This window comes from Sceloporus occidentalis, unplaced genomic scaffold (assembly GCF_023333645.1).
Source record: "Sceloporus occidentalis isolate IW3139 unplaced genomic scaffold, rSceOcc1.0.p SCAF_4, whole genome shotgun sequence".
NCBI lineage: Eukaryota > Metazoa > Chordata > Lepidosauria > Squamata > Phrynosomatidae > Sceloporus > Sceloporus occidentalis.
In genome coordinates this window covers 111,088,086-111,103,462 of record NW_028316984.1, presented here as the reverse complement: position 1 = coordinate 111,103,462, position 15,377 = coordinate 111,088,086, and the positions used below count along the sequence as shown (strand labels likewise).

General features: G+C 40.0%; 1 protein-coding gene across 11 annotated transcripts in view; it reads right to left on the bottom strand.

Moving 5' to 3' along the window:
- The window catches only part of CCDC73 (coiled-coil domain containing 73), a 101,941-nt gene extending 91,047 nt beyond the window's left edge, over positions 1-10,894 (bottom strand). For 3 of the 11 annotated variants that reach the window (XM_089521265.1, XM_089521267.1, XM_089521266.1), the window contains exons 1-2: positions 9,845-9,929; positions 1,758-1,795 (exon numbers count right to left, since the gene is read on the bottom strand). In XM_089521265.1, the coding sequence (XP_089377391.1) occupies positions 1,758-1,795; positions 9,845-9,894 (88 nt within the window). In that variant the 5' untranslated portion in view covers positions 9,895-9,929. The other 8 variants (XM_089521274.1, XM_089521271.1, XM_089521270.1 and 5 more) reach the window with 8 other exon arrangements.
- Positions 10,895-15,377: the final 4,483 nt, after the last annotated feature.

Here is a 15,377-nt window from a genome sequence, read left to right as displayed (position 1 = left end):
AATCCTATTGCTAGCTTGGAAATAACTTTTTTGCTCATGCTCTAAACTGTCATTTCCACAAGTGCATACACAAAATCCTCTTTGCCCCCAAAAGCTGTTTCAGAGGAAGGCAGGCTGAGGTTTCCCTTTGCAGACTCCCATAAAACCACACACAAACACCCACACCCACTAGAGAGAAAGACGACAGGGCTGGTCTATAAACCTGCCTGGTTTCAATGAGGGCTGAAACTCCCAGATGCCGCTCTTTCCAGGACATATCCTTCATGTACAGGAGGAATTCCAAAACGTCCCCTCTCTGCCTTCTCCCACCAGCTGTTCCCTTAATTCAGTGCTTCTCAATTATTTTCTGTCATGCCCCCCCCCAGGAAGAAGAAAACATTTCGCGCCCCCCCGTGACTGTAAATAGTATCATTTATCTATAAAATTGTTATAAGTACACCTCTGCATAACAGAGCCTCGTGCCCCCCCTGGGGGGCCCGCCCCACTATTGAGAAAGGCTGCCTTAATTAAAGGCTGCAAGAGGAGAAGACCAGCCGCACGAGGGAAAGAGAGGTGTGTGTATCCCTTTAAGAACAAGTTGCCCTCCCTCCCCTCTGCACAGCAAGGAACCCTGGGAAATCTAGGAACAAGGAGAATGGGGGACATGGTTTTCTGACTGCTACAATTACGTGAAGAAAGCGAATTTGTTAATTAAGTGGAAATGAAAACACTGTATTTTTGTGTAAATGCTTATTCCCTGATTCACCTCACTTTCTGTCTGGTTTCTGACTGGTTTGTGCGCAGCGTCATCTGAAAAGCAATTGTGAATGCCCTGGATGACCCTGCATTGTGACCAGTTTAATCTTCCAATTTTCCCCGTTTGAAAAAGTCCACATGTTTAAGCAATTCCTGCTCCCCTTTCCTTTCCCACTATTCTAGGACAGAAATTTCTCCTGCTAGATCAACTACAGTTAGTAGCTATATCTGAAAACAGTGCTAATCATGATTAGAGGCAACATGGAATTACTTTCACACTATAATTTCAGAGTTTAGATAAAGTATGATTTGATCTAAAGTGATTAATGCAGGGGCTGGCAAAACAGTTTACTACAGTTGTGCCAACAGAGGCAAATTTACACTCCAAAGGAAGAACTATAGAAAGGAAAATGTAATCTGATAGCACACTGTTGATTGCTTACACATGGTTAAATATGTACTAGCTGCCATTTCAACTGATTTTAATGCTTACACATGTTATCTGCAACAGTTTTCTCTATCAGGGACCCACAGTTTAGGGTAATTATTCCCCCTTTCCAAAACCAGATGTACAGTATAACTACAGTACATTATAACTGCAGATGAAGGAAAGATACCTTAACTTCCCCTATGGTACAACTGTAACTTTTAAAGTTATTTTCATAGTTACATGGGTGTGGTCTCACTAAATGGTGGAGGAAGAATATTATATGGTTCACCTACTGGCTCATCCTCTGCCTTCTGTTGCTGCCACAGAGTCTTCATGGGCACAAAGAGAACACTAAGGTGGACAGAACATACATGTATTTTGTACAACAGCATTTAGAATTTTAAGAAATAACAACTGAAAACTAATTGTGAAAGTAAGGAATTACCTTTAAAATTGTAACTAATTATAATTTCTAAAAATTCTTCAGAACACTAACTATAACTAATTACTTTTAAAAGTAAATTTCCAGCTCCCAGTTGCACCACTCATGCATAGCCAACAATAATGATATTGAAATGTAGTGTGTACTTACTTGGAAGAAAAGAAGAACATTCAGCTGTTACAGTGACACTGTAAGAAAAAAGGTTTGCATTCATATTTTAAAATTAATATAAAGGAAAGATGGTTTAAAATATTAGACTCCCTGAACCAGTGATATCTACAAGTAGAAACAAGGTCCCATTTGTGAAATTCCCTCTGAGTGAAGAGTGTTGAACTGAGTGGGGGAATCTAGCACATGCTCCTACACCCCATGCACTCTGCATAACAAATTAAGATCTGACAGAGCTGATCTGCTGTTTGGTATGTGAAGGAGGAATGGACATGAGACATCCCTTTCCTCCCTTCTGATCATCTAACAAGTGATTGGTGCTGTCAGACTAAAATACTGTACTTCTGTGGAGTAGGAATAAGCAAGGTCTCCATGAGCAGCAACTTCAGGTTGGAAGGATATAATCCATTTTACATTTGTCTAAATCTAAGTTCCACTGATTTGTAAGTAAATACAGCATTGCAATTTAGGAATTTGATGGTTTAGGGACCAATCATTATTTTCACTACTATCTTTTCTACTGACTTGGTTGTTCAGTCTTTTAAATAACAATACTGCCAGAAAAATATTAGCACCAAAGCAGTTCATCTGAAAGAATAACTGAAAAATTGCTATATACTATATAAATTCTGACATATGCAAAGTCTCTTTGGATATCTCCTACCTCTAGAGTTGGTTTTTAAGAGATCTCGTACTTTCTATACATTAAAGTCAATAAGGATTCAATCCTGAATTAATTCCAGATTTTGGGTTTAATTTTAGCAGAACAAACTGGGTTTGGGTTTTTGTTGTTTTGTTTTGTTTTGTTATGGCAAACTGAATGGGTCAGGCCTGATCTGTGTCAAGACAGGAAACACTGGACATTATAGTCCAAAAACCCCACAAAAAACTATGGATGCCGGCCATGAAAGCCTTCGACTTTACACTGGACATTATGTTGCTTGTCTCTGCCAGAGACATAGAAAAACTATCCCTGCAACAGAAAGGTATTCACTCCTTTTCAGGTTCATTGACAGGAAGAGGGAGAAAATCAGCACTTATGGGGCTGGCCATCATGGTGTAGTGGTTTGATTGTTGGACTAGGACACTGGGAGACCAGGTTTTGAATCTCCACTGGGCCATGGAAATCCACTGGGTGACTTTGGGCAAGTCCTCTTAACCTCTTAATCTCAGAGGAAGGGAAGGGCAACCCCCCTCTGAACAAATCTTGCCAAGAAAACCCCGTGATTGCTTTAGGGTTTCCATAAGCTGAAAAAGACTTGAAGGCACACAACATAAACAATAGAATCTTTCCTAGGGTCACCAGTATGAGGATCATGTGTTCATGCATATATTGCATTTCAAATGGATTTTAAGCATAAATTCAAAATAGCTTACATACATACTTAAAGCATTAAGATACTCTACACACTGAAGTACAAGAACATCTAGCTCAAGAACCTAATAATGCTTGCTAAACTGTATTGAAAAGACTCAGGCCTGGAACTGACAGGCCAAATGAAGCACCTTCCGGATGCTTTGGAGGCGTTGTGTTCAAACAATGCATGCCTCCAATGTGGCCCAAAGCTGCACCAGGGCAAAAAGGAGCCTGGATAACCCGGCTCCTGGAGGTGAGGTTGGGTCCTGCAGCTGTTGCCTACTTTGGGAGTGGGCCGTGCGGTTGGTGCAGTCCCAACCCATTTGCAGCCGGAGCAGACTCAGGCTGCTCTTTTGTGCTCCCATAGTCCACTAATAGATTTCCTTCGTAGAGATACTGAGGCTCAAAATACTGATCTTTTCTATGTTTAAACTATATTGTATTTATTTTAATTTGACAGCTGCTTTGAGTGCCAGGTTTTGGGAAAATGCAGAATATAAATAAGGTTTATTACTAACAGTTGTTATTGTTATATTAATAATACTATAATAAAAGACAGGACCTTAAAAGCACAAAAGAGGTTTACTGTATCATGCAGCTTGATACTGAGAAGTTCCTAATTTTGGAACACTGATTCTTTTCTACACTCTGATTCTTGAGATAGGCTTCCAGTGTTCTGTGAATGTCACCAGTGAAGTAAGTAAATGTATGCTCACATCTGGGAAGACAATTTTGTTTTAGGAAGTTAGAAGGGAGTTGTTGAATCAAACCAAGCATCCAGTCCAGCATCATGCTTTTTTAGTTGCCAGAGATCACTAGGACATTTCATTGTTGATACCATTCAGAGAACATTTTCAGAAGAATCCTCCTTTCCTAGGAGTAACAACACACTAAAAAAAAACCCTATTTGAGAATTCATTCAAAATCTCCACTGGCCATGCTGGTTAAGGATAATGGGAACTGTAGTGCAATACATTTGAAAAATACCTAATTAGGATGGCTGATTCATAGTAATAGTATGTAATAGCAGGGGTGTGTTTGGGCGTGCCTTCAAGTGGCCTGTTAACTTGTCAAAACCCAAGGAATTTCATAGGGTTTTCTTAGGCAAGGACTACATAGAAGTAGATTTTACAAATTCCTTCCCCTGAAATATAGCCTGCAGCACCTGGTATTTGTTGGTGGTCTCCCATCCAAGTACTAACCAGAGCTGACCCTGCTTACTTTCAAAGATAGATAGGACCTGGTGCTTTTAGTCTATTTATTACTTCTCTAAATATCTGATCACATTGCAATCTGTCTACACTAGAAAAAAACAAGTTTTGTTTGTCTTAAACATTATACTGTCATCCAGTGGTCATTATTATGAACTACATAATTCTTCTGTTTATACAAATAAGTATTAAATGGTAGACCATCATCACCTAAATAAAACAATATATAGAATATAGAAATGCTAAGATGATGATGATGATGATGATCATCATCATCATCCCAAAAACCAATTAAATATAATCTCCTGCAAAGAACTAAAACTGGGTGGGTAACATGGCATTCTAGATATTGTTGGACTGCTACCACCATGATTGAGGAATCGTTTTACCTATGTAATTATGATTGATCTGTGTTACAATTCTGTAAGTTATGCTGCCTGGGGCTGATGGAAATTTCACTCCAATAGCACATGGAGGGCAACAGAGTTCCTGTCCTGGGACTAAAATTAGAAATATTTGAGGTAAAGGGTACTGAATTTATTTGCTTTGTTTTACTATGTACAGGGGCTATCTGATACAAAGAATGTGCAGTTATGTAGTAAGGCTGTCTACTGTCACAAAGGCAACCTGTTAAACTCTAGAAAAACTTCTCCAATATATACTGCCTAAATCATTTAAACCAAATAGAAATAGCAGTGGTGGAACTATTCACACCAAAAACAAAAAGGCAAGGGGGGATAGGATAAAAAAGGTCTAATTTACATATGGAAGGTAGGGAGATTGGGTGCATAATGTCTATTTGCTCCACACAGTAGTTGCAGTGCCACTGTTACAAGTTACTCTACCCCTTCATGGAATAGATTTAAAGCTAAATATTTCTTAATATTTTGCACTAAATATTCTTCACTGTCGAGTTCCCTACACCAGAGCTTCTCAGACTATCTGAGAGTGGAGAACTTGCAATTCTTTGTTCCCAATGTGCCAGGGACCAGCACCATATTTGTGCCCATTGGCTAAAATTGTTTCTTTCTGTCCAGAAAATTCACCATGGCCCTGCACTGGTCCCGGGCCCTACACTATTTAAATGTCTATTTCACAGAATTGTAACACAGATCAGTCATGATTACATAGGTAAAATGACAAAGGAAGATGGTAAAAGAAGAAGACTGTACTTCATGATGAAAGAAAATAACACATAATACATATGGATTGTCTGAGATAAATATGATCCCTGTCTTTGGCATTTACTCCTTTGATTTCAATAACCCTTCCACCAAGCTCCATGGTTCTGGCTTCTTGGCCTAAGAAGTTCATCACACAGGAGGAAAGCGTCCAAATCCCGTGCAAAAACGGGATTTAAATCTGGGAAAATGACATTGCGCACATTGAGCAGTAACATGGCATTAACCCGTGCAGAAAGCAAGCAAAATGAGCCGCTTTTTACTTTCGGGAAACTCTCAAAGGTAGAAAGCACCCAATTTTGCCCACTTTCTGTATGGGTTAATGTTGGGTTAATGCTCCATTAGCCTGATGTGTCTGAAAACAATCCTGCTTTTGCGAGATTTTGCCAGGATTAAAATCCACATTATCCATGGGATTTGGGCATTTTGCCTCTCTTGTGATAAGGTCCTAGAAGAAAGTACAGTTATTTTTGAATTGGCTGAGTTGAGGGCCAGGGTTCAATCTGCTCCTGAGTCCATTTGAAATAGTAAGGTGCCATCCAAGTACTATTCTCCACAATTAATACTTAGAGCCTCTATAGAATAGCATTATATGCCATTGTGGGGGCGTGGTGTACACATGCCAACCGCCCCCACACTGCTGTCATACCGTGCACTCAACAGCACAGCAAGGGGTGTCACAGCACTCCATTGGTGCAGCGTTTAAATGCGCTGTGCCAAAAGAGTGTCAAAAAGCCACCACCGTGGCTAGGGCGCCCTTGCCACACCGTGAAAAGGAGCCACTTTTTGCAGCTTCTTTTTGCACCACACAACAGCCAGATCGGGGCTGAGGCATGTGGTTGCCATGACCCTGATCCAGCAAGGAAAGGGGCGGCACGGAGCCACCCCTTAGGGGCTGTCTGTTGAGCCACTTAGTTCCATACACAAAAGCTGTATTTCCCAAAAACGTTTGATAAAGAATTATATTAGTTGGCATTTTCCAAAAAAGCATAAAGCAGGCAAAACCCCAGGACTGGCCAAGGCATTTTGCTGCTGGAGATAACAGAAAAATGCCTGCCCATCTCATACCATCTACAAAAGAATTAAGATCCAGAACACATCCTACATTCAACTTTCTGTCCAGGAGGAATTTCTAAATATCCGGAAATCCACCGACCCACTCCCCATGAAAATGGAGGCTTGCACATATTCAAGCCGGGTGCATGCACCATTAGAAATGCCAGAGGTCGCTCTTTTGCACATAATCGAGGTCTCAGATCTCAGATCCACAAGTTAGGAGGGGTGATTGTATCCTATATTTCAACATTGGTGAAGAAGCAGCTTCTTCTATTGCAGTGGCAGGTACTCAAAGTGGTTGTCCCTGGACCTGTGGTGGTCCATGAGTCATTGGAACCTAGTCCAAGGAGAGTTACTTGGAAAGAAAGAAATAGTTGTAACCAATAGGCACAAATGGGCACAAATATGACCATAGTCCCCGTACATTTCAACCTTCTGTCCAGGAGGAATTTCAAACTGTCTTCCATTTTGACCATGGCTACGAAGTGTTTTTAGCTTTTATTTTGTTTTTTATTCACTATCTTTTTATTGCATAGGTAAATCAGACAAATCCAACTATCAAGTACATATTCATTATCTATTCATTAATATACATACATTCAGTGGTTATTTTGTTGTATCATTTCTCATTGTCTTCATATCCCATGTTTCATCTTATGTTTCCTATGTATTCTGAATATTTTAAACACACACACATATACACACACATACACAGAGTAGAGTTGATCACACTGGGGCTAATTTTGCCATTAAAGAATGATTAAAGCACATTCAAAGCATCCCGCAAATAAAGCTAAAATGGCAGGTAATTGCACAAATGCTTTTCACACGCAATTGCACAAATAAAGTGATATCGAAAATGCATTGTTGCTGAAATCCCAAAAGTAAAAAGATATGCATTAATGTTGCTTTGTGACCACTTTAATGGTGGGTTTTGTGCGACGTTGTGTGAAATCGTTTCACGTAATCATGTGATTTTTCTGGGATATTCACAGGATAAACTCCTGATCTCCTTCATGTGATAAACTCCATAGATTCTTTTCTCTTTATTTATAGCCAGTCTTTAACTTCCATAGAAGTCCCTTCCTTTTACCCTTCTTCTTTCATCTTTTATTTTGTAATAGCTTATATTCTTCTTGAATGTCCTACATTTTTCAGTGTCCTGTCCTCTCCTGCGGTTACGAGGACAGGGAGAAGTACCGACCCTTTCCCCTCCACCAGAAAATGCCCCCCAAAAGCCCCACAAGCTAAAGGAAACACTCAGTTACATATTCCCTCCCCAAGAGTACTTTCATAGGAGAGTGAACCTACAATTATCAGGCTTCAAAACTGCAAAATGGCAGGCAGGCCTCAACCCTGCTATAGACTGCCTGGCTCTTTTCTTAGGCTGAAGGAACAGGAAAGCCAAAAGCCATGTCCCCTCAGCCTACTAGCCAAAACATAATAGGCTCCTTAAATGATTAACTTTACTGAGACTGTACCCTTTACTGGGGAAATAACCCAATTTGATACCACTTCAACTGCTGTGGCACCAGGCTATGGGATTCTGGGAACTGTAGTTTGTTGTGGCACCAGAACTTTGCTAAAAAATACTAAAAAGCTAAAAACACTAAAATATAAATTCGAACTCATGCTTCTTAGCCATGCCCAAAATGGAGGACATTTTGAAATTCCGGATGGACAGAAGGTTGAAATGTAGGGTGCTTTGCTCTGGTGCTGCAACAAACTACAATTCCCAGAATTCCATAGCCTGGAACCATGGCATTTAAAGCGGTATAAAACCAGATTATTTCTGCAGTGTGGAGAATCCATTCAATTTATAAATGTCTAAAACTTGAATTTTACCTCAGGTTGGGCAAGACAACTGCTGGCTGTGTAGTCCCTTGTTTGTTCTCCAGTGGCTTAGTCCTTTCTGAATAGAAATGTCACTAAATGTCATTAAACTATTACCCAGAAGGCATACCAGAAGTTACTGTGTTTTCTTTTAAGTCCCAAATATATACATTGGCCCCTCACATATACAGTGCATTTTACATTAATAGTCACCATTCTTTAAATTCTACTGGTTCCCAGTTTCATCTTATAGTTTTGACTCACTTGGCACCATTTATCTCATCAGTTCAGGCAGTTTTATTGACTTATTTATTTACTATTTACTATCCCATGTTTTTCTGAATGCGACTCAAGATGGCTTACACATGAATCAAAACAAGATGCATATTTTAAACATTAGTAAGGTAAAAATTACACAAGTTGCCATAGGGTTGCCAGGGTAAAAGCTAGAGACAGTTCCTTTATATTTGATGGTTGTGGAGAGGAGGGAATTTCAGCAGGTGTTTGTGTGAAAAACAACACCTACCAAAATTCCCTCCTCTCCACAACTATTAAAGGTATAGTTTCAACTTTGGCAATACTAAATATGATTAAAATATCAATACTGTGGGCCCTTGGTATCTTCTGTGGTTTGGTTCCAGGACCCACTGCAGATAACAAAATCCATGTTTCCACAAAGTCCCATTGAATACAATGACCTATGGAGTTTACCACATGAAGGAGACTGGGAGTTTATCCCATTAATATCCTGGAAAAATTGTGTAATTATGCGAAACAATTTCACATAACATCACACAAAACCCATCAATCAAGTAGTCAAAAAAAGCATTAACAAACATCTTTTTACTTTTGGGATTTCAGCGACAATGCATTTCCGATATCACTTTATTTGCACAATTGTGTGTGATAATCATTACTGCAATTACTCACCATTTTCGCTTTATTTGTGTGATGCATTAAATGCACTTTAATTTCTCTTTAATGCCGAAATTAGCCCCAGTGTGATAAACGCCAGTGGTGTCCCCTATATAAAATGGCAAAATCAAGGTTTGGAATGTATACTTTAAATGTATATATACTCTTGAAAATATTTAAGCCATGGATGCTTAAATCCTTGGGTAAAATAATCTGTGGACGTGGAGAGCTGAGTGTATTCTAAAACAATATAACATTTAAAACCATGACAACAACATCAACAAAAGCCATATTTCAGAACTTGTTTACTTAAAATAAATTATATACTTCAAATAAACTTATTTAAAATAAATTATTAAACTGTAATATACTTTCCCCTATAGACTATGAGCACTATTTCTAGGGCAGAAAAAGACACTCAGGCAATAAATGGACAGAGTTGGTGGGAAAGGGGAAATAAATAATGTTTTTAAGTAGGCAAAACAACAGAGAACTCGTGGAAAAGAAAGAGCAGACCTGGGAAGACAAAGCAAAGCCAAGGCTGGAATTTCCCCTACAATTCTCATTTAGTAGCAAAGTAAAGATGCTGGGTCACCTCCTTCCTGCCCAAATGCTAACTGTGGATCCTTCACAGCACTGCTATCTTGTGTGAAAAACTACTGTTTTTAAAATACAGGTTACCACCTATATAGTGGAGGGAGCTATATCTCCAAGAACCCCCTTGCATTGTGTGTGTGTTTGCTTTCCAGATGCCCATCAATTTGTGATGACCCCATGAATTCCATTGGGTTTTCTTAGGCAAAGAAATATAGCCTACAGCACCAGGTACTAGTCTCCGATCCAAGTACTAAGGCTGACCCAGCATAGTTTCCAAGATCAGACAGGATCTGATTGCCTTTAGGGTATTTAGGCCCTTGCATTAGTGGCAGAATTTCAACAGGTCATAGGCTTCAATGGATGGAAGTGTCCTACAAGAGGAGCTTCATCTCTCTCAATATCATTATTAAAAGCAAGAAGCAACACCAGGAAAAAAAATATCGGGCAATCCAAATACTTCTGTGAAAACTGGGCTGTTAAAGATGTTACTTATATGTAACTGGGGAAAAAAACCTGAAAATTCAGTGCAGTGAACATTTAAGATAAGTAGTTTCATTTTGTACTTCTATATGAAATGGATTTTAAGGTGCGTGTATTTTTATACATTACTTTGCTGTTCTCTCAGCCTCTCTTGTACACAGCTAGTGGCAGTTTTTGGCCACATAAGGACTGGACTGTGGTACAGTTAGGTTGAGGCACTGGGACAAATCGATGGGCTCACAGCCCAACACCCCAAATAGTGGCCACATGATGGGTTCAGCAAAACAAGACTGACCTCAGTGCCTAGGTCAGGACAGGCATTTAATTTTGGGTTGTGAGCCCATAGATTTGTCCCAGATAGATAGATAGATAGATAGATAGATATTTGGGGAATTTTCTTAATATTTATTTAAGAGGTGTTTTAGTTTAAATATATTATCCTGTTAGCATATCTGACCTACCCCTCATTATATTTGGGGCTTCCATATTTTCATATCTGGAGCCAGGCATGTTCTTCAGAGGTCATCATGACCTTTGGAACATCAGGAGATTTTCCCATGGTAAGGACACATGAATCCAAAGACATGTAAAGGACCCAGGTAATACCAAGATAAATGCAAAATGGGTTTGCTGATTGCTCCATCCTTCGCCGCCCCCAGGCTCTCTGCATATCCTGTGCACTAGGAACAAAGGCGAGTGAGCCCATGCTTACTACCTACCTGCTGCTGTGTTCCCAACCAATTTACCTATCCCTCTGTCTTGGTATTGTCTTAAATCCAATCATTGTTTTTGTTACTCCAATGTTAAACCCATCAGTCCTTCTGGAATCCCATTGTCAATTCCCTGAGAAGATCATCAGGCATTTGTTACACTGCAAGATAGCACCTAGCATCCCTTCAGGCTAGGATCTCAGGTATAAAAACCAGTCACAAACCTAGGAGTTTATCGCACAGGGATGAATTGGGAACGGAACGAAAGGGGCTGGAATGAGAACGGAACGAATGGGGGATGTATTTTACCGCACACAAAAGTCCCCAGTCTGTTCCGTTGCCTACCGTTCCATTCCCCATCCGTCTCACAGGAGGCAATTTTTGAGAACGGTTACTGAACAGTTCTCAAAAATCGCCTCCTTTGGGATGGAGGGGGAACGGAACGGAATGGAGACTTCTGTCTGTGGTAAAATGTGTCCCCCACTCGTTCCGGCTCCATCCCGGCCCCTTTTGTAATGCACAAGGCCCGTTCCAGGGGCCTGTGCGATAAACTACAATTGCCTCTTCATCCATGGTTGATCCCGTCTGCAAACACAGTTGCACACCATGTACACAGAGAGCTTCTTCCACTCACTATGTCATTACAGATTCCATCTGAGCCACACTTTTTGTAAATTTTTAGCTTTTTAAACTGTGGGCAAGTCAATTTTTCTCAACCTCAAAGGAAGGCAAAGGAAAAAATCCTCAAAACAAAACATTTACAAGAAAATCTCACAGTTGGTTCATGACAAGTTGGTAATGACTTGAAAGGACATAACAAGCTGTCTTAATTCCTAATTTTGTGAGAAAGATGGGATACTACCACTACTACTACTGATAACAACTTGCATAAGGGGTGGTACCATGAGCTCTCTTGTACTAGTATATATGTAGAACCTGCAACAAAATATTGCAAAGCAAAACTCAGTGTTTCAGTAAAATATTCCACTTGAATAAAATATCATATTGAGTAAAATATTCCATTCCATTCTCCCTCCTCAAGGGCTGTGGGCTGTACCCCTTTCCAACATTGCCCATTAGGATTTTGTCCCCTAAAGTATTTTGCACTTCTGCTTGATATTCCTCTGAAAACAATGGCACTCACACTCGAATATCAGAAACAGAACGTAAAAAAGAGGATTGGAGGGGGAGGGTGGAAAGGAATGTAGCAGCACATTTAAGACTTAATTGGTTTTTATTTTTGCACAAGCTTTCATGAATATAAACACACTTTTTCAGATGAAATGCAGAAGAAATGAGTTTATATCCAAGAAAGCTCATGCAAAAATAAAAACCAGTTACCTAGTCTTAACAGTGCTGCTACATTCCATTTTTCCTCCTCTCCTACCTTCTTATTTTTTTATGTTGCAAGAGACTAACACAGCTACTTGTTTGAGAAATAGAGCAGTTAGGGACAAAAGGAGGGAAGGAAGAGAGAAAGAAGTCTTGTGACATCTTTAGACCAATTTATTTCAGCTTACGTTTTCATGGCCTACAGGCCACTTCTTCAAATGCATGGGAAATACTGGTTGAGTATGTTACATTAATTTTCTGATGTGTGAAGGAGTAGATTGCTTTTCTAACAGCAATGCAAATTAGTTGCTTTATTTCTTCATCAAGAATGTGGGAGGGAATGTAATTTCCTACTCTGGCTTTCCAATTATTTAAACTAATTCTTCATTAATGTTATATGTACACATATACATATTTTTGTTTCATTGATTTTTAATTCAACATTTGTAAAATGATTTTTTTAAAAGACTACCCTTGTTAACTTACACCACTCAGAGAAGAAGTTGTCAGCTCCAATCTAGTATAAATTGTGAAGAGGAGAGTAAAGACTGGGTATTCTCAGGTTCTGTGGAGTTTCAGACTGAGCAGATCCTGACCTGCTATTACCCCACACCCACCCAATAAATATCTTTCTTTCACACAAATTATAAAGCACTGTCAAGACTTAATCAACAGGATGGATGGCTGACAATACACATAATCTTGCTGATCATATATCATTGCCATAATGTTACTAGTGTTGAAAAATTCATAATAACAATAGGCATGATGAAAGAAAATGAAAATGACTAAAATGCTCCATTCTTAAATGATGCTGCCTGAGCTCTCTTAAACATTTTGGACTGTCGAAGTAATGTCACAATATTTAGCATTATTCTGGCAATACAAATATATGGAACAGAATCACTAACCTAGTGTAGCATAATGACCAACGCTATGTTACCATCAACCATCATAGGAGCTCTCAAATCAATTGTAGAATAGAGCATGACTTTACCATTCAAAGATATACCTTTATATTTCATCATCATGTCTAGATCCTTCATAGCTACCCTTCCATGTCCTAGTCTACACTCTCCATTCGGACTAATGACTGAGCCAAGATATGGAAAATCTTGAACTATTTCTATGTCTTCATTGTCTGCTTTAAAGTTATGTAAATCATCTGTGGTCATTTTTTTAGTTTGTTTTCATAATGTTCAACTTTCAAACTTACCTTTGTACTTTCTTCCATGATTTTATTCAGTAATCTTTCCAAATCTCTGCTGCTCTTTACTAGTAGTATGGTGTTATCTGCATACCTTAAATTATTGAGGTTCATGACACCAATTTTCACACCTCCTTCCTCCAAGTCCTGCTTTAGTGTAAATTTTAAAAAGATACGATGATAAAATGCAACCTAACCCCCTTGCCAATTGGAAACCATTTCGTTTCTCCATATTCTATCCTAACAGTAGCCTCTTATCCTGAGTACAGATTATACATCAAGATCAGTAAATATTGTGGCACACACATTTCTTTAAGAGAGATCCATAGTTTTTCATGATCTGCACAATCAAAAGCTTTGCTATAATCTATAAAGCACTGGCTGGTTTCTTCTGAAATTCTTTGGTGTGCTTCCTTATCCAACAGAGTTTGTAATATAATCCCTAGTGCCTCTTCCTTATGTGAATTTAGCTTGGACATCTGTGGTATTTCTCACTCTATATATAGTTAAAATATTTGTTGTAGAATTTTGAGCATCACTTTGCTTGCATGAGAAATTAAGGCAATTGTCCAGTGGTTGCAATCCCTGGGTGTCCCCTTTCTTGGAGTTTGGAATGCATATTGAGCATTTCCAATCTGTGAGCCACTATTTTGTTTTCTATATTTGTTGACAGATTTTAGTTAGAACTAGAGTAGCTTCTCACTTACTTACAATGATTAAAATCTTGGGAGAGAGGGGGAGGAAAAATTTTAAAACCAAATATGTAGCCATAGATAATAGTTTATCTTTTAGCCAGAGGAAGAGCCTATTTGGATCTGGAGGAGGCAGCTCCTCAGTGTAGGGCTCTGGCATTGTCACTGCAAAGTGCAAAGGGAGTCCAGTGCTCATCTCCACAGAAAAAATATTACTAAGGATTCTGTATGGTCTGATTTGTGAGGAAGTCCATGTGGGTGACACCAAGAGTTATCACACTGAGTGACACCAATCCTAGTGTGCCTTATTTCTCCTTGGTAAAAGATATTCAAAAGGGTTTTATCTAGGGTTGCCATATCCTGCCTGTGGGCGGGACTTTCCTGGTTTTGGGCGGGTCCGCATGGTCCCGCCCAGGTTTGCCCCTGCCCCCGGGATTTCCCCCGCCCCCGGGCTGAGGGGAGGATTCCCTCCCTGCTTGGGTTCTGTCGCCGCTGCCGCGAGGCCGGGGCCCAAGCCGCGAGGGAAAGCCTCCCTGAAGGGGGGATTCCCTCCCCGCTTGGGCTCCGCCGCCGCCACCGCCGCAGCGAGGCCGGGGCCCAGGCCGGGAGGGAAAGCCTCCCCTCAGTGAGGCTCCTATTCAAATGCAGGCCACAAAAAAATGTGTCCTACATTTGAAAATGTTGTCCTACATTTGTCCCGGTTTGGAGGTCCTGACATATGGCAACCCTAGTTTTACCATGACTCATTCTGCAGAGTACTGGGAAGTGTTTAGCTTTGGTGCCACAACAGTTGTCTCTGAGACATCCTCCACCAGTGTCATCTGTGGCTACCCAGTAGCTGTTTGCCACATTTAGTCTGGTTCCTCAGAAAAAGAGGTCTGACATGGGAAACCCTGCAGCAGCACTGCTACCATCAGCATAGCCCCTTGCTTCACAGGAGCATGCAATCCCACAAAAGGTCAGTGCCTAACTACTCCCTAACTCTGGACACCAGGGTTCGTGTCCCAGCTCAGCCATGTAAATCTTGGGCA